We start from the raw sequence: 25739 nt of genomic DNA, 5'->3' as shown, positions 1-25739 counted from the left end.
AATTTCCACTAGCACAGACCACAAATTCACTAGCTGGGACTGAAGGCTAGTGTATTTGTCTAACTTTGGTTGTACTATAATAGCAGGGTTTCTAAATTATAGTAGAATCATTCCCATGGCTAGTGATATTCAATGTTGGGCTAGTAAATAACTACTACTGACATGCCCAGTGGCTAGTGAAAAAAAGAGAGTCAAAAGTGGCAGTTAAGTCTATTTTGTAAATATGAATATCCTACCCCCACCCAACCCCCCAATATTAGTGTTTTTAAGCTCTATATCCCTCTTTAGGTGACATATCTGATTATTACTATTATTTAGTCAAACTGTATCAACGTAAGGGGACATATCTGATTATTACTATTATTTAGTCAAACTGTATCAACGTAAGGGGACATATCTGATTATTACTATTATTTAGTCAAACTGTATCAACGTAAGGGGACATATCTGATTATTACTATTATTTAGTAAAACTGTATCAACGTAAGGGGACATATCTGATTATTACTATTATTTAGTCAAACTGTATCAACGTAAGGGGACATATCTGATTATTACTATTATTTAGTAAAACTGTAAAGTAGGACTAGTGAATTTTTAATCATGGCTAGTAAATTTTGTAAATTGCTGACCCCATGGCTAGTGGATTTTATAAAAATTCTAGAAGCCCTGTACAGGAAGGAAGCCCTTTTGTGGAACATTTCTCTGATTGTTGTTTCTTTTTCATCTCAACCAGTGCCCCACGACTGGTATATAACGGCTTGGTATGTACTGTACTGTTTGTGGGAAAGTGCATATAAAAAGATCCCTTTCTGCTAATGGAAAACAATACTAGCACGTTTCCTCAAAAGACTATATTATGTCAGCAAAAAAAAATAAAAAATGAACATGCTCTAAACATGCCAAAGAATTGCGTAGAGAAGTTTGTGTCTGACACTTACAGAATTCTGTTCTATACACCTGTTGATGAAACTGAACCGGCTTCTCCAGCTGTGTAAACGTTTGACATAATTCTTTCAAGTATGGACGTATTCATGAAATAATACTATATACTGCACAACAAAAATAGGACAATTCCTTCCAACACAGTTTGACAGAATTTACAGAGCTAATGAATTTTTTTGTTTAATGACACCACTGGAGCACATTGATTTATTAATCATCAGCAATTGGATAATATTATAGTCTTAGAGAGGAAACACGCTACATTTTTCCCGTTAGTAGCAAGTGGACTTTTATATGCATCATCCCACAGACAGGATAACACATACCACGACCATGGTTCAAATCCTCTCAGTGGATGTCAGTTTTTCTGTTGCATAGTGAATTAATGTCTCAATGAAGTTTACACAAACAATACTACAGACATATCTAAAATAAAACAACTCAAACCCCACCCCCTTCAAAACATCGCTTCCCACAATTCAGACCCCCATGCACATTTTTTTGCATATGTTCCTGAAAATAATATTTTATTTCAAATCTTAAAAAGAAAAAAAAAAGAGAATTTTTTTTCATACTTGACAAAGTGACCTTCAAAACATATAGAGTTCACCTTGTAACCGATTGTTGGTTCGGGTCAATTTAAAATTGCGTAATCGACAAGCTAACGGAACTACATTTTTCACATGAATAAAATGTAATTTAACTGTTTTATCAGGTAAAGTATTTCTTAATGCATGTAAACCACTTATACCCTGGGATATTTTCTTTCACACCCAACTGATCATAAATTATTTTAATATCACAGCAATAACACACACACACACATCTTATACCGCCTCATTCACATTAATTCCTTTAATATCTAATAAATATTCATCACTTACACCTCATTAATATTCATTAATTTTATGTTTCATTTAATGTTCAAAACTTATGCTCGACCCACGTTCACAAAAAAGATTATCCTCAATAAAAATGTTGTCCTTGACTGGCGACCAGTTTTGACTACACTGGTGACAGATAAACATAACACAGCAAAATCATGAATTGGCAAGTTATTTATGGCTGATATGCTGAGCTAAGAGTGCAAACTGTAACATGTGCTGTGGTATTTTCCTGCTACGTGCCCACAAGCACAGAGTATAAAGCCCACTTCAAACAGTGGTGAAGGTTGTCTTGTACCCAAGTGAGAATCTGCACTGTCATGCATGCACTGGCGGTTCTTATTATGGAACCATTCATACACTGAGTTCTGCAACTCTGATTGGTAGTAATGTGTAACAGCAAATACTATTATGTAAACTCATTAAACTAATGTAATATATATAATGTCAATTAGTATGGAATACATTCTGCCACTCTGGTTGGTTACAATACGTGAGTGTATTTATTTGTGTAAATGCTATTATCTAAACTCAATAAATCAATGTAATGTCAGCATGCACTGGTGGTTCTTATGGAATAATTTATACAGAGACTTCTGCAATTGTGATTGGTTATAATATTAACAGTTTTTATTTCTATAAATACTATTATCTAAACTCAATAAATCAATGTAATGTTATACATACATGCATGTCAATTATTATGGAATAATGTATATCTGATTGGTTATAATATTGACATAACATTGTATTTATTTGTATAAATGTTATTATTTAAACTCAATAAATCAATGTAATGTCATACTTGCATGCACTGTCAATCATTATGGAATAATGTATATTGGATTGGTTGTAATATTGACATAACATTGTATTTATTTGTATAAATGCTATTATCTAAACTCAATAAATCAGTGTAATGTCATACTTGCATGCACTGTCAATTATTATGGAATAATGTATATCGGATTGGTTGTAATATTGACATAACATTGTATTTATTTGTATAAATGCTATTATATAAACTCAATAAATCAATGTAATGTCATACTTGCATGCACTGTCAATTATTATGGAATAATGTATATCTGATTGGTTGTAATACTGACATAACATTGTATTTATTTGTATAAATGCTATTATCTAAACTCAATAAATCAATGTAATGTTATACATACATGCATTGTCAATTATTATGGAATAATGTATACTACTCAAAAGAAGTTACGGGTCAAAAATATTTGTGCAAATAAAAATAAGCTAATATGCTAAAATTGTGACGACTAATGACAAATCATTTATTTGATGTCTCAAGAACAGAAAACACAAAACAAAAAACCTTTGCTTGGAAACTAGTTTACTACCCAGATGGAGAAAGTCATGCACCCCCAAAAATTATATTCACACATGTAGTAGAAGTGTCAGTAACTGGTGTAGCCACCATTAGCATTGACACATTCTTGACAACGTTGGCGCATGCTGTTAACCAGGCGTTGGAAATAACGTTGAGGAATCGCTTGCCATTCTGCAACTAATTGCTGAGCCAGTTGCTGGAGGTTGACGGCAGGGACGTGATGTGATCGAACTCGCTGCCCTAGTTCATCCCACGCATGCTGAATGGGTGACAAGTCTGGTGAATATGCAGGCCAATCCATGTGCTGAACGTTCTGCTGCTGCAGGAAGTCGGTCACCACCCTGGCACGATGAGGTCTTGCGTTGTCATCCTGGAACCAAGTTTCTGATCCAATCCGATGCAGAAGTGGAATTACAAAAGGTTGAACAATCTCGTTGAGATAACGCTGACCAGTCAAATTTCCATTAATGATGTACAGAGGGGTTCTGTGATTGATGGATATGCCCGCCCACACCATTACACTTCCTCCTCCAAATGGTAGATGTTGAACAACGTTAACATCAGCAAATCTTTCTCCTTGACGACGGTAAACATGAGCCAAGCCATCATTGAACTGGAGCAAGTACCGTGACTCATCTGTGAATAATGTCTCTGCCCATTGCCCACGGTTCCACCGGATATGACGTCTGCACCAATCAAGGCGAGCCCTTATGTGACGGGCAAGTAGCTGTGGTCGGACTACAGGACGCTGACATCGCAAACCTTGGTCTCGCAGACGATTCCTAATGGTCTGGCCAGACACATTGTTGCCTGTAGCAGCTGTGAGTTGATCACGAAGACGATGTGCGGTCACAAAACGCAGTCGCAACGCCGTTATCATCAGGAAACGGTCTTCTCGTGCTATTGTTGATCGTGGTCTTCCAGAACGGGAGCGATTCTGAATAGAATTAGTCGTCCTGAACCTCTGCCAGAGTCTACCGATAACACTTTGGCTTACATTTAGACGATGAGCCACATATCTTTGAGTGTGTCCATCTTGTAGCTAGCCAATGGCCCTTCCCCTGTCTTGCAAACTGAGTTGTCGTCGAACCATCTTCAAATTTAAAGTGATGATGAAAGGAAAATGCTCATCCCTTTTATTGCTAAAATTGGCATGCATTGAATTACACTCATGCTAAACACGTGCAAATGGTGCATGAGGTGTCACAGTGGGTGTATCGAGGCAGGTTGTCAGTTTAGTCTGACTATGTTTTTGCTTCAAATCCATGAAAAGGAAATCTGGGTTAACTTTAAAAGTTTCTAAAGATAAGGGCAATGATTGCATGCCCCTTAATAATGAGATGTCTTTAGTCCAAATGACAACACAAAGGTTAATATTCTAACCCTATCTGGCCTAAAACAAACATACTTCCAAAAATGATCCAAAAGTTCCTTTAACCCTTAACTTCTTTTGAGTAGTATATATCGGATTGGTTGCAATATTGACATAACATTGTATTTATTTGTATAAATGCTATTATCTAAACTCAATAAATCAATGTAATGTCATACTTGCATGCACTGTCATGGAATAATGTATATCTGATTGATTGTAATACTGACATAACATTGTATTTATTTGTATAAATGCTATTATCTAAACTCAATAAATGTAATGTCATGCATGCACTGTTGGTTATTATGAAATAATTTACACAGGAAGGAAGGAAATGTTTTATTTAACGATGCACACAACACATTTTATTTACGGTAATATGGCATCAGACATACATTGTATGGTTAAGGACCACACAGATAGCTATTGAGAGAGGACACCTGCTGTCGCCACTTTATGGGCTACTCTTTTTGATTTGCAGCAAAGGATCTTTTATATGCACCATCCACAGACAGGATAGCACATACCATGGCCTTTAATATACCAGTCATATTATTACAGATGTTACCTATTCTGAATATGTATACTTAACACAACAACTGGTACTTTACCACATACAGAACTGTGTGATCGATTCACCATTCGGCATAGGTGCATTTATTATTTACTTCGCTATCGCTACATTTTCTCTTAGCAGCAAAGGATCTTTTATCGTGATTTTCTGTGCAACAGACAGGACAGTAATTATTATTTACTTCGCTATCGCTACATTTTCCCTTAGCAGCAAAGGATCTTTTATCGTGATTTTCTGTGCAACAGACAGGACAGCATGTACCAAGGTCTTTGGTACACCGGTAGATGAAAAATGTTTTATTTAACGATGCACTCAACACATTTTATTTATGGTTATATGGCGTCAGACATATGGTTAAGGACCACACAGATTTTGAGAGGAAACCTGCTGTTGCCACTTCATGGGCTATTCTTTCTGATTAGCAGCAAGGGATCTTTTATTTGCACTTTCCACAGGCAGGATAGTACAAACCATGGCCTTTGTTGAACCAGTTATGGATCACTGGTCGGTGCAAGTGGTTTACATCTACCCAATGAGCCTTGCGGAGCACTCACTCAGGGTTTGGAGTCGGTATCTGGATTGAAAATCCCATGCCTCGACTGGGATCTGAACCCAGTACCTACCAGCCTGTAGACCGATGGCCTAACCACGACGCCACCGAGGCTGGTCACTGGTCGACGAATAATGTAGCAGGTTTAGTCTGAAGACGTGTCACAATTATCAAATGTTTGACATCCAAAAGCTAATGATTATTATGCACAGGCACAGCTTGGGGGGGGGGGGGGGTGCGCGCGCTTCATAACCAACCAACCCCACCAATAACTTTGAATCAGGAAATGCTTTATTTAACAACGCACTCAATACATTTTATTTACGGTTATATGGCATCAGGACTTTGAATCAAGAATATTATTGGTAGTAAATCTTAATTAACCTTCTGACTACTGCAGGCGAGATATCTCGCCCGACGTCACGTCAGTCGATATACTGTACACTGTATACAGTGCATTCCCCAATTCATATTTCCCGCCGTTTTGCACACGACACTCACCGGAAACGGAAATATAATTAAAGAAAAAAGATTTTTTTTTCAAAATGGTGGTTTTTGTTTTGATTTTTTCAATTGAAAATACCTTGAAATTCTGAGTTCAAAAAGTGGTTTTCGGCAAGTATTTTTGCTTGACAACAATGGCGGCACGTCGCGGTAATTTTCAGGGATCGATAGCTGATTGTAACAGCTAATTTGATAATAAATTTGATCATTTTACCAACAACGAAAATTACCAAATATTGCAACATGAATCGTAGTTCGGGTTTTAAAAAAAATTCTGGTCAGAAAACCACTGTTATTGGGAATAATGGACATAATACTGGACAGCTGGCCACAAATGCCCGTAAGTAAATGCAACTTTTACGATTTTTTGCCTAATTTTAATCACCATTAGCCGATCTAAAATAATAAAAATTAAAAAAAAAAAGACACGAAAATATACTTACCGATTCATATATGAACTTTATTTCATGTATTTATGAAACATTTAAGTGAATATATGCGAGTAAAAATTATAAACTTGTACCCACTCAACGTGGTTTTTGTTAAAAATTAATCCAGTAGTCTAAAGGTTAAGGCAGAGATGACTTTTACTTGTAGAATGCAGGAAATTGATTTCAGGACATCTAGTTTTCAAAATTATACAGGGTAGCATACCTACCAAACCCCCTATAAATTTTGCTTTAATTGTGCCCTCAATCTCAGTCAGCCACCTCAATGTCTACTTGCTTCCACCATGCCTGATGCATTCTAGTGGTTTCGTTAAACAAAACAAACTTTCTCTGATGACTACGTGTCAGAATGATCAAATGTTGGACATACAGAAGCTAACGATTAATTAAAAGGCCATACCCTAGTTTCAACCCATGAAAATTAACACTAAGTTTAGTTAATTTACAAACCTGTAACACATTTGAATAAAGCTACAATTGTGTGAAACATGTGACTTTGAAATGGTGAAATACCCTAAAAAATAGACTAAAACTCGACCCCATAACTGTTACGTCCCAGACGCACATGCGTTTTTAAAAATATGAGAAATGCATTTTGTGATATTAAAAACGTCAGGATGACCAAAAACACTTTGAATGTATGGAAATTGATAATCTAAACAATAAAATGTAAGTAAAGTATGATTTCAGTTATCAAAAATGGCTGTAATAGTAAAGAAAATATGCCTTAGTGTTTAAAAACTAGGGTATGTCTCTTCAAATATATAAAAAATAATGGCGTTAGTCGCCCAAATAATATTATGTGGGCGATGTTAAAAAACAGAGTATGTCCCTTTAATCAATGTATTCCAGTGGTGTTAAACAAAACAAAGTTCAACTTTTACAAAAGTCTGGTGGGATTTTAATACTTTGTAATACAAACGAATCAAAATGTGCTCACCACTGGGTGTTAAAAAAGATGTGGGTGGTCTACATACTTACGAAAACAGCTTCAACAGAAGTCATAATCATTATCAGTCACAGATATTGCACAATGTTGTATGGGACGGCATGGCTGTATATACTTGAGAAAGCAGCTTTGAAACAACTCACTATATCAGCACCGGCCTCGGTGGCGCAGTGGTTAAGCCAATCGGACTACAGGCTGATAAGGTACAGGGTTCGCAGCCCGGTACTGGCTCCAACTCAGAGCGAGTTCTCAAGGGTTCAGTGGGTAGGTGTAAGGCCAGGACAGCGTACTTGAACCTTAATTGGATACAAGCACGGAAATAAGTTGAAATGAATATTGCTCAATGTTGTATGGGGCATCACAGCCCTCTAATGCACCCAGAGATGTTCTTAATTCAAGGTCACCAGGGTCAAAAAGGAGATTACCAGGTCAGAATTATTTATTAACATTTTAACAATAGTAACCTTGACAGATCATTTACCTTACCAACAGAATACATTTCAGTCATTTATTTAAATTCTTTAACTACCAGTTTCAGTTACAGTTCCTGGTAAAAAAAAATAGGCCTAAAGACGTGCTCATAAATTTACGATTGAATTTCTTTTTCTTCTTCTAGTTTCCTTTTTTAACTGCTGACACAATTCCGGCAACCAATTAAAATGAGTAACTATGTTAATGTGTTCTTTTTAAAATAAAATTATTGCACATATTGTATTACACAATTTCAAGTTGGTCTAAATTTAGAATTAACTTGAGACTAGGCAAACAAAACAAAAACTGAGGCCTGACAGTACATGATATAATAGCCACACATTTATCACAAAATAAAGATTCACATTATTTCTTATTTTATCACAGCTGGTAAAACATGATGATAAACTAGAGTAGTGCATTGTTACTTGATACCAGCTATAAATAACTTGGGGAGGTGGTGAAACACACAAAAAGGTACAATTCACAACAGAAGAGATATGAATCCAACTCTCCTTTTAAAAGACAAGTGTAACAATGTAAGGTCATTCTTTTAAAACAATCTGTCTTCTGTAACTGTAGCCACCATTTTCGGGTGCATACCGCACTACTAAACCAAATTCCATGGGCGACAAAAGTAAGATATATATATACACATTTATTATATAACATTTAGTGAAATATCTTAAAATATCAGTGAAATAAAAGTGTCAGTCACTCAGTGATGATAACACATATCAGAGTGAAAATTTCACTATTTCAGTCTAAAATAAAATGTGTTATCGTCATTGTAGAAAGCCGAAACTATTTTGCTGCTGGCATTTTAAAAATAAAGGTAAACTGCTAAAAGTTATATAATAAATAGAAAATTGCATGTTTTTTTGTCAAATATAATTTATATCTCATCTCGTAAAGTTTGCAATCATATCACACTTGTCGTGCAAGAGCAACTTGTGAGATATGATTGCAAACTTCACTCAATGAGATATAAATAATATTTGATAAAAAACCATGAAATATCCTCTATATATATTATGTACTTTCAATGCGGTAACATGCAACCTTTCTATCAACGCTTTCAATTGTCACTGGGAATTTCAAGGGCTGATTAAAAATACCCCTTGCTAAATGGGTACTTGAAAACGTACAGGGGGTGGGTTTTGGGGGTCGAAACCCCCCTCAGCTTAAATCAAATTTGGTTTTATTCAATATATTTTCCAAGGAAGTGTAACTCAAAGTCTCTAGGAACTCTGCTCACCAATCTAGATGTCTGCTCAGAATATAATGTTTTTTTTTGTTTAATGACACTACTAGAGCACAATCATTGAGTATGGATGTGGATGTAACTAATAAGTTGATATGAGTAAAAGTATGAGATACAAGGCTTGAACTTCAGAACGAATGATATCACCGACAGCAATTACCACAGCTGCAATATCAACTGTCAAATGTAGGACAGGGACAGGTTTTCTGCCACTGAATAAAAATTACTGACATCGGTATAGAAGAAGAACTAATTTGATGACATTTTACCATGAAATGCTCATACTTTCTTGTCTTACTTTAAATTAAAGCCGCCGACCCTAGTTTCAACCTGTAAAAATAGACACTATATAGATATATGTAAGTTTGTTTAATCTACAAACTTGCAATACATCAATTGAATAAAGTTGCAATACAGTGAAACCAGAGTCTGCAACACTGAATTTTAAAAACGGAAAATACCCTTTTAAAAATAGACTAGAATTCGTCTGCATTACTTCTTAGAGGTATGTGCGGGGTTTTTTAAATATGAGAAATACATTTTGTGGTATTAGAAACATCAGGATGACAAGAAACACTTTAGATTTAAGAAAATGGATAATCTAGATAAATAAAAAGTAGTAATGTCTAGTAGTAATGTTACTGTAAATTCTGCACTTTGAAGTTTAACAGATAATTTGGCGACATTTTCTGCTCACCCAGAGCTAGTTCTGAACTATGTTAAAATCACAATACTCGAAATTCTGCACTAACCCACAAACAGCAAATTGAGGCCCAAATCCTAGCCCTGAACTATGAGTCTATGTTACTAGAAATTATGTACTAACCTGCAAACAGCCGCCCAAATCCTAGCCCTGAACTATGAGTCTATGTTACTAGAAATTCTGCAAACAGCGGCCCAAATCCTAGCCCTGACCTATGAGTCTATGTTGCTAGAAATTCTGCAAACAGCGGCCCAATTCCTAGCCCTGAACTATGAGTTGGGAGATAACCATATGGAGTTTTTAGATTTGCGGGTGTTATTGTCTATTTGATCCCACAAATGTCATTTTTGACCGAAGGCTATGTCCATTGTAAACTGAATCATTTTTCTAAAGAATTAACTGTATATTTGGCATTTCTTGAAAAAAATACCTGGCTACAATCTAACTGTAGACCCTTGAATCGTCAACTTTGCCTGTTCCAATTGCCAATGACGTCACTTTCTAATGACATCATTGGCTTTCTGGGTGTTATTATGATCCCGGAAAAAGAATGTAATTAACCAATCACATTACAGAACACACTCCAGTCAGTTTACAATCTACGTTATTAGAAATTCTGCACTAACCCGCAAAGATCAGATTGAGGCCGAGATCCTTGACGACCTGCATGTCGCGGTTGACCATCTCAACAACGGGGTCAATCAGCACGGCGTCGCTAGTCGTTCGGTCGGCCAGGAGGTAGGTGTATGTGAAAGACTTGTAGTCGAGCAGCTGCAAGAAAAAACATTAAAGGTTAACTTTGGAACAAAACTTTTAACCATGAGCTACTTTTATGTTCCCAAGAGATTATTATACGAGGTTGTGTGTCATACTGATTTTATAAAATGGTGTCAGGATTCTTGTACTGCCCAACTAACAAGCTAGGACCATGTCAAAATGTTTCAAACGTAGGCTAACTATGTCAAAAATTTTCAAACGTAACTATGTCAAAATGTTTCAAACATAAATAGAAAGAGATGAAAAAACAACTCATTTTCCGAAATGACATCATTTTGGTAAGCAATTACACAGAGGCAAGACTGGAGAAGCTGCAATATGTTATGACGTCGCTTCCCAAAATGACGTCATTCATTGTGCACATGAAATCATTATGACACACGTGTGTCATACTGGTTATATTTCCCAGTATATCTTGAACTATGTGGATACTATATTTTTTTTATTCCCAACCCTCTAAATTAACTTTTCTATCTAGGAGCCAAATTATGCCTGTTTCTATTTTTCATATACTATGTCATTATTCAAGGGAGTTAACTCTTGATCCTTTTAGCCAAAAAGCCAATTTTAATGCAGGATTTTCAACATTTATAAAATTGAAATAACCTTTATTGGAAATGAAAACTTACTTTTGTCATTTCCTAATATCAGAGTACAACTTGGTAAAACATTTTCTGATTTTAAGTTTAGTTTATTATGAAGTTAATCCCTTTAAATAACTTGGATTGAAAATTTAACAGAATTTGAAATTATAGCCAAATATATATGTATATGTGACCATGTCTGTGAAAAAAAAGGGTACAGATGAGTTTGTTTTGTATAATGACACCACTAGAGCACACTGATTTATTATTAATCATTGGCTATTGGATGTCAAACATTTGGTAACTTTCACATAGTCTTAGAGATGAAACCCGCTACATTTTTCCATTAGTAGCAAGGGATCTTTTATATGCACCATCCCACAGACAGGATAGCACATACCACAGCCTTTGATATACCAGTCGTGGTGCACTGGCTGGAATGAGTAATAGCCCTATGAGCCGACCGACAGGGATTAATCCTAGACTAAAGCGAGTGCTTTACCAATGGGCTACAACCCGCCCAAGGTACAGATGAGGAAATATGGCCAAAAAATAATGGTTTGGTATTTTGGGATAGCCAAAGATCATAAGAGTAAGATGTCCACAATATTTGCATATATAACCAGTGGACTTGATGATCCTATATGAATTGATAAGAAAGATATTAGGGCTTCTAGATTATGGTAGCCCCACTCCCATGGCTAGTGATATTCATTCTTGGGCTAGTAAATAACTACGACTGAAATGCCCGACGGCTAGTGAAAAAAAAAAGAGTCAAATGTTGCAGTTAAGTCTATTTTGTAAATATGAATATCCTGACCCCATTCCAACCCCCAATGTTAGTGTTTTTAAGCTCTATCCCCCTCTTTAGATGACATATTTGATTATTACTATTTAGTGAAATTGTATTAACTTAAAGTAAAGTAGGGCTAGTGAATTTTTAATTGTGGCTAGTACATTTTTTTAAATCACTGATCCCATGGCTAGTGGATTTAAAAAAAATTCTAGAAGCTCTGGATATACTCCAGAACTGAATTGTAAGTTTACAGATGGACATACAGATGATACCATACAATAATTCGACCCATCACAGATGTGTATATAAAATGTGCACCTATGGTATTCCTAAGTAAACCAACATGCAACATACAGAGAATTTACATATTACTTTGAAGTTTGGAGTGCCCCCCTCCCATCAGAACCCCTCCCCACTATGTATTATTCATAATAGCTGAAAGTAGGTTAAAAAAGTTAGTTTTGTTTAATGACAGAACTAGAACACATTGATTAATCATCGGTTATTGGACATCAAACATTTGCTAATTCTGACTAGTAGTCATCAGAGAAAACCCACTACATTTTTTTAATGCAGAAAGGGATCTTTTATATGCACTTTCCCACAGACAGGATAGCACATACCAGTGCCTTTGTCCAGTTGTGGTGCATTGGTTAGAACGAGAAATTTTTTAAGTAGGATAATCAGAACTCGAACTATGCTCATTTAGTGACAAACGCAGCCATACTTTTACGACAGTGCCTAAATAAATTGCTTAAAAGCCATATTGTATGACCTGCTTAGAACATTATTCTTGTATGATTTATTCAGTTTACTCTACCAAGAACACAGGCGTGCCAAGAACACTTCCTTATAACATGTAACATTGAGTGTTTATGGACTTGTCCTTTTGTACTTGTCAAACTGAGCTACTAACCTTGCTAGTCAAAACCGTAGAGGTTTGGTTCATTGTTGTATAATAAAAACAAAAGCGATTTAGGTGGGAGGAGGGACCCCCCCCCCCCCCCCACCCCTCCACCAACTCTAATGATTATCAGTGCTCGATACTCGCCAAAAAATATGGTGGTCCAAAAAATAATAATGGATGTTAACAAATTATGGTAAGAGAACCACAAGCATGATTTTAATGTAGAATACAAGCTCTGGTTATATCCAGGGTTTATACACTTAAAACATTTTCATTTTCCAGAACTTTTAAGCACCATTTTGGTTCATTTTCCAAGGCTTTTTAAAAAAAAATCCATAAGTCTAAATATATTACCTGGAAAATATTTTTTTAACAACATCCCAGTAAACTGTTTATTCAGTGGTTGTTATGTCTCAAACATAAGCTACACATAATCTAGATATATCACATGGATGCTAAAGTTGTAAAAATACATAAATAAAAATATAAAAAAAGCTTGTGCAACATGTTTGTACATGGAATTTCTTATCTAAAACTTGAAAAGTACATGTGACCAAACCATTAACCGTTTATCAATGTAGATAACATACAGTGAAAATATGCTAATAATAGTAACAGTTCCCTTGACATATTTTCTCTTTCCATGCCTCCGAGGTTTTCATATATTTGATGTATAACTTATAAGAACCAGCTTTGTTAATATTTTAGAATGTGCATGCAAATCTAATAAAATGGCTCTAAATTTATTTCAGTGATCTCTTACCGGCCTTGGTGGCGCAGTGGTCAAGCCATCGGACTACAGGCTGGTAGGTACAGGGTTCGCAGCCCGGTATCGGATCCAACCCAGAGTGTGTTCTTAATGGCTCAATGGGCCACTATCGTCCTCTTCTCTCTCACTAACCACTAACCAACTAACTCATTGTCCTGGACAAGCACGCTGTCCTGGGCACACACCTCAGCTATCTGGGCTGTCTGTCCAGGACAGTGGGTTAGTTGTTAGTGAGAGAAAAGAGGGTGTAGTGGTCTTACACCTACCCATTGATCGTTAAAACTCGCTCTGGGTGGGAGCCGGTACTGGGCTGCGAACCCTGTACCTACCAGCCGTATGTCCGATGGCTTAACCACGACACCACTGAGGCCGGTAATTATATGCAAACTGGCTTCTAACCAGAGTGAAATATATATTATAATGTATGCAACACAGTGTTTCAGAACTTAATTTTTTATTTTATTTGGATACATAACATCAGTGTTTGAGATTAATGGTATCCTGATATCCCGGGAATACCAGAATTTAATTTTTGATACCAGACTTCAATAACCCAGTATCCCTCTGGGATACCATATAATGTTGTTGGGTTGTTTTTGTAATCCTACGTTTTTATTTTTCGCTGAAACAATGAAAGTCGTCATTTACTGGTGAAGTTAAGTAACAGTGTCGACCATGTTTGTTACGATGTTATTTATGAATTTCATTTAAGTAGGATACCAGATTTTGAAATGTTAGTATCCAACTGGGATGCTGCCCAAAATATTTAATCTCGGACACTGAACATATCTAAGCAGATGCTTGCAACGTCAACCAGTTCATCAAGTAAAGATGATAAATCACAAAGCATTCTGAGAGTACTACTACTGGTATGTTTCATACTCAGTGCAACAAATTCTCAAAGGGATGTAATATATGACTGAATATAACATTTCTTAGAGGACGATATTCTGCCAGTTGTGCTGTCAAAACCTTGGGGCCAAACCCCATGAAACACAAGCCTGGGCCCTGTTCCACGAAATGATCCTAGCCATAAGATCACCTTAAGTGCATATCTACATTATTTACTTAAGGTAATCTTAGCGCTAAGATCGCTTCATGGAACGGGGCTGTGGGGTCTAATTCACAAAGGTCTTTTAGGCTCTGCTAGACAACAAAGCATCCTCTTTGTAAGTCTTTTAACAATGCACTGCGAGATTGCAAAGTTGCGAGAGTTTAGTGAATTAGGCCCCTGATCTGTATATCTACATCTATGTGATAAAACTATACACAAAATTTCAGGTCAATATCTTAAAGCATTGCAAAGAAAAGTAAAAAAAAACCTGTGATGTGATGGGTATAATATTTCCTAAGTTCATGGGCCGATATCAAAAAAATGATTAAAACCTCATGAAGGAAGAAGAAAATGTTTTATTTAACGACGCACTCAACACATTTTATTTATGGTTATATGGCGTTAGACATATGGTTACGGACCACACAAATATTGAGAGAGGAAACCTGCTGTCGCCACTTCATGGGCTGCTCTTTTCGATTAGCAACAAGGGATGTTTTATATGCACCATCCCACAGACAGTATAGTACATACCACAGCCTTTTTTACACCAGTCGTGGTGCACTGGCTGGAACGAGAAATAGCCCAATGGGTCCAACAACGGGGATCAATCCCAGACCGACTGTGCATCAAGTGAACGCTTTACCACTGGGCTACGTCCCGCCTCAGGGGAAACTGTCATGTGTGTAATAACTCCTAAGTTGAAGGGCCATAACTCTGTCAAAAATAGACAGATGCTCATCACATTTAAATTCAATATCATGACACATTATACAGAAAAGACTTCAGGAGCCATAACTCTGTTAAAAACTGGGGAAATCTCCACGAAGAACAAACTTGATGTGTACCTACACATGATAAAGCTCAACACAACATTTCAGCTCAATATCTTGACATATTAAAAAAGAAAAACCAGCTAATGAATGTCAAACATTTGGTAATTTTGACTAGTAGTCGAAAACCCACTGCATTTTTCAATTAATAGCAAGATATCTTTTATAATATCAGGGCTTCTAGATTATGGTAGCCCCACTCCCATGGCTAGTGATATTCAATGTTGGGCTAGTAAATAACTACTATTGCGATGCCTGACGGCTAGTGAAAAGTTTTGTGTGAAATGTTGCAGTTGTCTATTTTGTAAATATGAATATCCTACCCCAACCCCCACCCCCAAAGTTAGTGTCTTTAAGCTATATCTCTCTCTCTTTAGGTGACATATCTAATTTTTACTATTTAGTAAAATTGTTTAGTAAAATTAACTTAAAGTAAAGTAGGGCTAATGAATTTTTAATCACGGCTAGTATTTTTTTTTAAATCACTGATCCCATTGCTAGTGGATGGTATAAAAAGTCTAGAAGCCCTAAATATGCATTTTCCACAGACAGGATAGTACCTACCACAACCTTTGATATACCAGTTGTGAGGTGCTGGCCGAGATGAAAAAAAAATTAAAATCAGAGAATGGGTCCATGGAGGTGGTTCTAAAATTAGGTCAGGTCAGGTCAAAGTGTTTAACATGCACATTCAGGGCAAGCTGTTGTAGTGCATGCCTGACCTGGGCATATGTCCCGGCCTTAACCGGCTCCTCTGTCCAGGACAGGAAAGAGGTGGATTGGAAGGGGTCCGCCTGCACTGGCAGATGCAGTTCTAAAAGACCAAGAGGAATTGCACCCATGAACATGATTAAGTTTGAGGAGTAATATTTTTGTAAATTAAATATCTTAAGGGTTAATGTTTTGTGTTTTCAAAATAAATATCCTAATTTAACTAATATGATGGTTGTTCTCAAAGATGGAAGGAATGGGTCAAGAAAAAGAAACACCATGAACACATTTGTCGATTTCTTACGTATTAATATACATATCATGTTGCATTAAAATTCTGTATCATGGTAAGCTGTTGACTATTTATGAATAAGGAATTGAAACTGATTTGTTTGAGCTTATTCTGTTCTATTTAAACAAGTACAATCATTTTAGTTTTCATCGCAGAATGATATGATTTCTTCATGGACACAAACCTGTGAACTGAATGTAAAAGTGTAACAACCACATGGCACAGGGTTATCACATTTATCATGATATCATAATATACATGTTATGTACCTGTAAATTCTCTATTTAAAAAAACAACAACGTCATAATAGAAAATGTCAACATCTATTGTTTTCTACCCAAATATATCTTACTACAATTTTTATAAATATATATTTTTACAAACAGGATATACTTTGATTATCGGTGTACTACTAGTTATTATACTACTAACCTGAATCATAGCAATCCATAAAAAAACAAAAACAAACAAAAAACCCCACAAAAACAAACAAAACCAACCTAATGTAAATTTAATTTTAAAATATACATGCTTTACACTCTGTAAATTCGAATTACTGAGTTGATATTAAATCGGCGTAGGTTTGTTTCAGGTGTCCATCAACCGATCACATGTACTAGAAATCTGACTCTACCAAGGTCAATGTCCTTGGCTTTAAATCATGTGGCACTATTGTGAAACAGAAAGTAGAAATATCTGGAGTACGTCGCTATGTTATTAACAAAAACAAAACCTGCTTTACTAAATTTTGTTTTTTGTTGGTGTATGCATTTAATTAGCCCGAGTACTCTGACTGTAAGAGAGCTAGACGGACATTTGGACATAAACACGCTCTCATTACAGTCAGAGACCAACCTATGTCTTTTTTTGGCAATTCCTGACTACCAAACGGTAGGCAACGAGTCCCGCTCTAATACCACAACAATCCTATGTTTGACGTCAAATACCTTTACATCAATCATTTTCGAGTTAAGTGATACAAAAAAATCCACATATTAATCACTAATACACTTACTACAGAAAGAAACCCGACAGCACCCACATTCAGCTACGCTTCGTGACACTCCGTCGCAACAATTGCAAAGCTCGGCGATCTATTTCGAGACTGGGCGATTCCGCCTTGTGCAGCAGTTACAGGGGTCATCTCATAAGAGGAGGCAGTACGTAGCACATACTTTTGCCGTATCCTGTCGATAACACCCCAAATGTATCCTTCAAATTCAAAATGGAGTCAGTAATGTGTAATTGTTTTGGTTTAATGACGTAATGAAATCCAAATTCATCCAAAACGGCATTAGCCAACTCTTCCATGTTGTAACTTCGCTTGATATGAGACGGCCCCTGTAACTGCTGCACAAGGCGGAATCGCCCAGTGCGCGATCACGTGGTCTACGTCTCGAAATAGATCGCCGAGCTTTGCAATTGTTGCGACGGAGTGTCACGAAGCGTAGCTGAATGTGGGTGCTGTCGGGTTTCTTTCTGTAGTAAGTGTATTAGTGATTAATATGTGGATTTTTTTGTATCACTTAACTCGAAAATGATTGATGTAAAGGTATTTGATGTCAAACATAGGATTGTTGTGGTATTAGAGCGGGACTCGTTGCCTACCGTTTGGTAGTCAGGAATTGTCAAAAAAAGACATAGGTTGGTCTCTGACTGTAATAAGAGCGTGTTTATGTCCAAATGTCCGTCTAGCTCTCTTACAGTCAGAGTACTCGGGATAACCACCTCTAGGCTGAGCACCGCTCGTAAACTTAATCACTTGGCAATTAGGGATATAGTTACCCCTCACCGTTAAAACATAACCCAACCTTAGAATAATTAATTATTATCTTCAGTCTTCCCTACATCCACTATTCAGAGGTCCTACAATTTACCAGGTCATGATACTAGGATTATAACTATCCGTAACTTGTGGGTAAGAGAAGCCTGCAGTTTACTTAAGTCGTTCTGACTTAAATTACCAGCTGTCCTTCCCACACTAAGCAAACCAAGAATACACGTACATGTAATTATAATACTTGAATGCCACAACAAAATACCTTTCAGTTACCACAGAGCAGTGAAACATCGTTACCTATGTCAACTGGACTAATATAGTCCCCCAAGCTGACAGCGTTTCAACCTCCTGCCTGTACGTAGTTGCCACCCAAGTCAACTATACAGAAAGAACTCCCAGCTTATATCCCCTCTTTTTGGTTTTCGCAGCTGGGTCCCTTATCTTTGGCAGTTCTGTCATTTATGGACGAGTGGCGAAATAATAGCGACACCAATTCTCTAAAACTACCAACAATACAGATACCATCTAACTAATAAGGGGAACCTTCTTGGGTTAAGTACTCCATGCGATGGCTTTCGATCATTAAAGAGCTACTCCAGTTGTTTCAGACCCCGATCAAAAGTTAATGTGCAGACGGCTATCTCCGTCACAACGGCCGAGACACGTTTAATGATGATATCAACAAACACATATTTGAACATGTTTACAAACACATTAAACAGACACAACGATTTCACTAAGAATTATTTTATTATTTTTTTCGTGGTGCGGAAGCATTTTATTTATTTGTTGTTACTTTTGTATTGGCGGATATCTTGTGCCCAGTCCTTTTGTGTATATATACATAAAAATAAAAATAAAATGTTTTCAATCATTTCTGACATGCAGTCTTCAGATAAAACCCACTGCATTTCTATTAGCAGCCAGGGATCTTATCATCTTTTATATGCACTTTCCCATAAACAGGACGGCATATACCACACCTTTTTATATACCAGGCAGTCGTGTGGACTGGTTGAGATGAAAACATCAAGTGGGTCCGCCGAGAAGGTTCCATTCTACGACCCAAGCACCTCAGGCGATAGCCCGAGTACTCTGACTGTAAGAGAGCTAGACGGACATTTGGACATAAACACGCTCTCATTACTGAGCTGAAACCCACTCCCTAAGAAATATGCGGAAATGACTCAAATGTGAAACTGTGGTGTAATATCTCATTAAAAAAGCAAAAAGAAAAATAAAGAAGAAAAAGGCGGTAGGATACTAGTAAATTAAGTAATAAAAATAGTTCAAATTTTGTTTTGGGTTGGTTGTAAGTATTCTGTTTGCTTAATAACTAATTTCATATGAACGATCGTTTTATGCAAGCAAATGTAAATCACATATATGTATGGTAGTTAATAATTATTGACAATGAATTAACCTACGTAGAACACAGCCCAATTGTTTTCAACAACTGAACAAAGACCGATTCTGTAACACAATACTCAATGATCAGTTGTAGACAGGAGTTCCGTCATAGTAGACAAGCTGACGCCTAGGGACCGATGGCGATGAGTTTCGCCGTATGCATGTATGGCCACAAATGACTGCCAGGTCCGATGTCGGGAATTAACCTGCTTATATCAGTTTGATGTTCAAGTACGCTACCACGATTTCTGATCAGGGCCACAAACTGTACTCAGAACGAGAGGGTGTGTGGGAGTTTTAAAAAAAGGTTTAGAACTTTTTTCAGCGTAGAATGTAGCCACAATTAATGAGATTACCCATCGATACGCATTGGCAGTTAACAGTACGACAATGATATTTGTCGCTGATTTACAAGTTCTTTTTTGACTGACGATTTGTTTATGAAAATAATAACCGCTTGATATGAGACGGCCCCTGTAACTGCTGCACAAGGCGGAATCGCCCAGTGCGCGATCACGTGGTCTACGTCTCGAAATAGATCGCCGAGCTTTGCAATTGTTGCGACGGAGTGTCACGAAGCGTAGCTGAATGTGGGTGCTGTCGGGTTTCTTTCTGTAGTAAGTGTATTAGTAATTAATATGTGGATTTTTTTATATCACTTAACTCGAAAATGATTGATGTAAAGGTATTTGACGTCAAACATAGGATTGTTGTGGTATTAGAGCGGGACTCGTTGCCTACCGTCTGGTAGTCAGGAATTGCCAAAAAAAGACATAGGTTGGTCTCTGACTGTAATGAGAGCGTGTTTATGTCCAAATGTCCGTCTAGCTCTCTTACAGTCAGAGTACTCGGGCTAGCATTTAATGTGATATCAACAAGTATAAACATTATACTCATCATAGAATTATTGGACAACACACCTACTGTATTATGTTTTCTGTACGTGATCAAAACGACGACAATGTAAAATATATTTTGCGATATTACCTGCATTGTATGAATTTAAACACAACAAAACCAATGAGATCTTAATAATAAGTGAACTCCTAGCTGATTGGCTCAGTGTAAAGATAACCAACCAATCGTGTTTCAATTTATAAAAAGTATTCTAGGAAGTTCATTGTGGACAGAATGGAAAGGTCTGTGGCGTTGTGGATTGGATTCAATAAACAATTAAAACAGAGTTAAAAAAAAATTTTTTTTAAATACAAGCGTGATTTGTTCAATTTAGGGGTGCGCCCATCAGATTGAGTTGACGGGGGTTCACGGGCATGATAGCGCTCGCGCCCGTCAAAAACAAAAGTCTGATTCTAGACTCAGACGTGCCCAAGTACTCATGGACACCTTATTCAGGCTACTGATTACCTACAATTTTAAAGCACTGTCCCTTGATCATATATTTAGATTCAGGAAAATCACAGGTTTATACACTGTATATAATTTCACAGAATCAAGAACAAGTAAATAACCAAGTAAACCTATTCTATTAACAAAGTAACTCTACCCATGATTTGCAGGCTCCATTTCGTGTTTCGTATATATTTAAACATTTAATGCATGCATAACACAATTATTGTATTTCGTGGGTGGCCGGTATTTGAAAAATGAGCCCGTCTCACCTAACAGCCAATTGTTGTTATTTTTGGAATAACCTTCACCGACTGCTTTGACAAAATTGGCTGAACAGTCAGGGGTCCATTGACAAGTCATGTCATATGGTGTACCGTTGGCTCAGGGCTGTAGCTATGATTTTTTTTGTGGGTTGGGCAGATGAATTCTGTGGCCTGTGGCCTTCCTACTGGAGCATTAGTGTACGAGTGCAGTTAGTGCAAAGTCAACCCTGTAATTAAGAAAATACGGCCACAGCAATAATAGATGCAATGTCAAAAAGAAAAGTCTCTAGAGAATATTTTTTTTTAATGTGTAACTTAGTGTTTTCCCTAGCTTGTTTTAGCATGGTGCGGCACCATGCCTCAATACTTGACAAGTCTAGCACCATCAGTGTTATGCTGCCCTGAGATTAAACAAGCCTTTTCAGTAATTAATTCTAAAATTGCCTTTATAAAACACCCAAAAAGGTATTATTAATTAATAAAATATGCCTTTTATATCTATTGCCATTCAGTTATTAAAGCAAATGTATAAATTACTTTAATGTTTATTTCAATACATTTTTGTGTATTTTTAATGAAAAAAAGTGCCCCGAAAATGATGAAAATGCCCCAAAAGTGTTTGGTCTACCGTGCCTTGTCTAATTTCTAGGAAAATCACTAACACTGTAACAGAGGACTTTAATACTGAGTTGCTGAGCATATTATAAAATTAAACAACTAAGAAAGTGATATAGAAAATTAAAAGTTCCACAAATAAATGGAGTGGAGAACTAAAAACACTGTGATACAATCTCCATGGCAATGCTGACTGCCATGTTTAATTGCCAGGGTTGAGGCACATACATAGCCAATTGAATCCAGTGCTTGTGTTACAGACATCAAAGGCTTTGGTATGTGCTGTACTGTCTTGGTAATTCTGACATACACTATTTGAGGAAACCTGCTACATATTTTGGAAAGAGTTTGACACGTACCCCTCTATATCAAGGCTCTAAAGACTAACCCTAACCATTGAAAGGGGGGTATGGGTCGAACTCATGCCCATATTTCTAGTAGAAGCAAGGGACCGTTTATATGCAGTTTTCCACATACAGGACAGCACATACCAGGACCTTTAATATCAGTCGTAGGGCACTTTTTTCAACACAGAAAAACACAATCAGAAAATGTCTAGTGCAAGGTGCACATTAACACACCAATCCTAAGAACTGGGTCCACCACAGGGATTCGATCCTATGGACAACAAATTTCAATCAAGCTCTCTACAAGCTGAGCTAGACCCTGCACCCAGCTCTTCAGATTCAACCTGAGGTGGGCAGAATATTTGCCCCCCCCCCCCCCCCCCCCCCCCCCCCCCCGTTTGGTGTTTAAAGTTGAATAGATCTAACTGCACTCCACCATAATGATAATGGAAAGGTTTTTTTTAGTGGCTAATGGAATTCCAAATTTAAACCGGATGCATTATCAATTCTACAGTGCATATTTGTTGTTTACATTGATCACTTAATTAATGTATGTGTTTTTATTACGTAGTCGTAGGTATAACGGAATGTGTTCGATCGTCGGACAATCGAATGACAGTTCGATGCAGCATCTTCGTGACTTTTCGTACCACCGAAGCAACTTCGGAAGGGATGCATTTGTGCAACTGTAGTGCAGGCTACAGAAGAATACCAAAAATAGCTACCTGTCTGAATATAAAATCGTCGTCCCGCCCTCCAAACGCCGCCATCGTTCTAACGTTGACACCGACAGCTGAACCACGGCGACTTACGGGTGACAGCAAATCACCTGACTGGAAGAAGCCGCACAGCGGGCACTTTCGATTCTGCTGGCCGAATGTCTCCGCAAACGATCTCTGGGTGAGGGTCGCGTGGGCTCGTGACAACACCCGTGTCGGTTTGGAAAACGTGACGACAAGTCCTCGTAGTACTCTCATAGTCGCCGAGATAGTATGCACCGTACAGTCTACCACTTCGTCCCGTCCTCTTTTTATATAAACACAGAAGCGTGATCGCTGTTCGGACAAACGCATGCGCTGCGGAGTGATACAAAAAAAAAAAAAAAACGGGACTCGTGCCGGAAGACCGCGTTACCACACAAACAAAACCCATCCACCGTGAAAATGCTAGTACATACCTGTATGAGTTGATAACATTGTGTGGGTCAACTGTATTGTACTGTTAATGACACGAACTTCATGTTTTGACAGATAAATTAACTCAATTGATACATAAGATACCACATGCATTGTTAACAATGATGTAGTGTAAGAGACCTATGACCTGGTGACATGCGAAATGTATAACTATGCACGTGTATTAGCATAATTTAAACTTCCTAGTTACTATTAAAATTATATTAAAACTACCTGTAAAACACATATTCTAACTGGAAAATAAGAGCAAAACAAAATAAATTAATTTAAATATCAGGCATGGCAGAAGCAAAAGAATAGGGTGGGGGTAGGGGGCTGACCGTCTTAAGTTCGAGAGAATGAAACGCCTGAGATTCTAGGGAGCATGCCCCCTCTGTAAACTTTGAAAACTGTTTGACCTGGAATGCAGTAAATTCATCATGACAAATGCTGGAAAATGCACACACTCCCCAAAACACATAGCCTACATTTTAAGTGACTATACAAAGTGTTGCTATGCTACATGTCATCAGGTCAGGTCAGGTCATAGGGCTTTACGTGCACATTCAGAGCAAGCTGTTGTAGCGCACGCCTGTCCTGGGCACAAGAGCCGGCCTAGGTGGGGATGGGAAGGAGGAGGGAGCACCAGCAGCCCGACCGTGGTCGGTAACGGACGGGGGGTGGGGGGGGGGGGGGGGTAGTGGTGCTATGGAATTTTGAAGGAGCAAAAAAAATGCCAAAGAGAAATGGTGCGCAGTTTTGATTAAGGAGATTTGGCGCAATTTTGAGCGGTCGGTCAAAAAAGAAAGATCAAGAGCTAACATAGGTTTTGATTTTAGCGAGTCGAGAGTAGCTCGTTAATTAGACCTATTTGATGCTGGGGTGTCTCCCTAGGTTGCTGGCCGCTTCTGGTCGTGGCATGACAACCCAGGGGAGACTCGTGCAGTTTGTGTATTTACACCAGTAGGTAAGGCGCCGTGATGTTGTCCCGGAGTTTTTGTTGGTCTTGTCGTCTTGAAGGCGTCCTCCTCTTCAGTGTCACCAAGTGTCCAAGTAGTCCACCAGAAAACAGAAAATAAGTTTGGTTAATCTACAAACCTTTTACACATTTGAATAAAGTTACAGCAGAGTGAAACAAGAGTCTGTGACTTTGAAACGCGGAAATACCCTCTAAAAATAGACTGGAGCTCATCTCCTTAACTGTTACTTTTAGGAGGTACGTGCGTTTTTAAACACCATGATGACCAGAGACAATTTGCATGTACGAAAACAGTAAAATACTTGTAATGTCTAATATCAAATATCAAAAACGGCTGTATTTTGGAATACTCTATTGTCCTTCACACAAGGAACGCCTTTTTCATACTATGGAATTTACAACAAGTTATAAACTGGTGGAAAGAAATAAAGGATCACACAGATAGCAACAAGAAATAATGACTGCATCAAAAATCATTTCATTGTCAGACGTTGACTGGGAAAATACAGGCAGCTCATTCAACACTACAGACATTCAATCCCACATTACAACTTGGTATGAAATACAGACATTACTACGCTAGTAGTGAATTAAATTTGGTCTACAATTTGATGTGTTCCCTTATTTCTTTCCATCAGTATATTTATTTCTGAGCTATTTGATTTGTAAATTGCACACAAAAATAGTTGGGGTTTTTTTTGTGTTTTTTTCTTTCCGAAAACACTTTTCCTTTTCTTCTTACGTGAAACCAAACTGAAATTATTTACCAAAAAACATTTTTGTCGGAGGATGGATTGTAAAAAAAAAAATTCGTTTAAAAAAAAAAAATTACGTTTCTTATTCTATACTATAGGAAAGTCATGCAGCTGCCTCTGTTTATGTACCTATTTCCAACATTTATACACGTACATTGTACACATATATAACCGTTTGAAGATACAATGAATGCACCTTTACTCCTGCTGTCCTCTAGCTGTTTTAATAACATTGGCCCACCCACATTCCTTTACACAAGGTTTAGTGTTGTGGTGTTAACACACACGATGCTGTGTGGTACGGGGTCGTTCAACAATTA

General features: G+C 37.3%; 2 protein-coding genes across 2 annotated transcripts in view; one reads left to right on the top strand and one right to left on the bottom strand.

Moving 5' to 3' along the window:
* The window catches only part of LOC121386223 (persulfide dioxygenase ETHE1, mitochondrial-like), a 74541-nt gene extending 50979 nt beyond the window's left edge, over window positions 1-23562 (bottom strand). Inside the window, exons 1-2 of the mRNA XM_041517053.1 lie at window positions 23236-23562; window positions 10649-10793 (exon numbers count right to left, since the gene is read on the bottom strand). Coding sequence (XP_041372987.1) covers window positions 10649-10793; window positions 23236-23487 — 397 coding nt within the window. The 5' untranslated portion in view covers window positions 23488-23562. The remainder of the gene's footprint in view (window positions 1-10648; window positions 10794-23235) is intronic.
* LOC121386224 (endo-1,4-beta-xylanase 1-like) overlaps window positions 1-25739 on the top strand; it is a 104264-nt gene that overhangs the window by 30319 nt on the left and 48206 nt on the right. The gene's annotated exons all lie outside the window — the stretch shown is intronic.

This window comes from Gigantopelta aegis, chromosome 12, assembly GCF_016097555.1.
Source record: "Gigantopelta aegis isolate Gae_Host chromosome 12, Gae_host_genome, whole genome shotgun sequence".
Taxonomy (NCBI): domain Eukaryota; kingdom Metazoa; phylum Mollusca; class Gastropoda; order Neomphalida; family Peltospiridae; genus Gigantopelta; species Gigantopelta aegis.
This window is presented reverse-complemented; position numbering and strand designations above follow the sequence as displayed.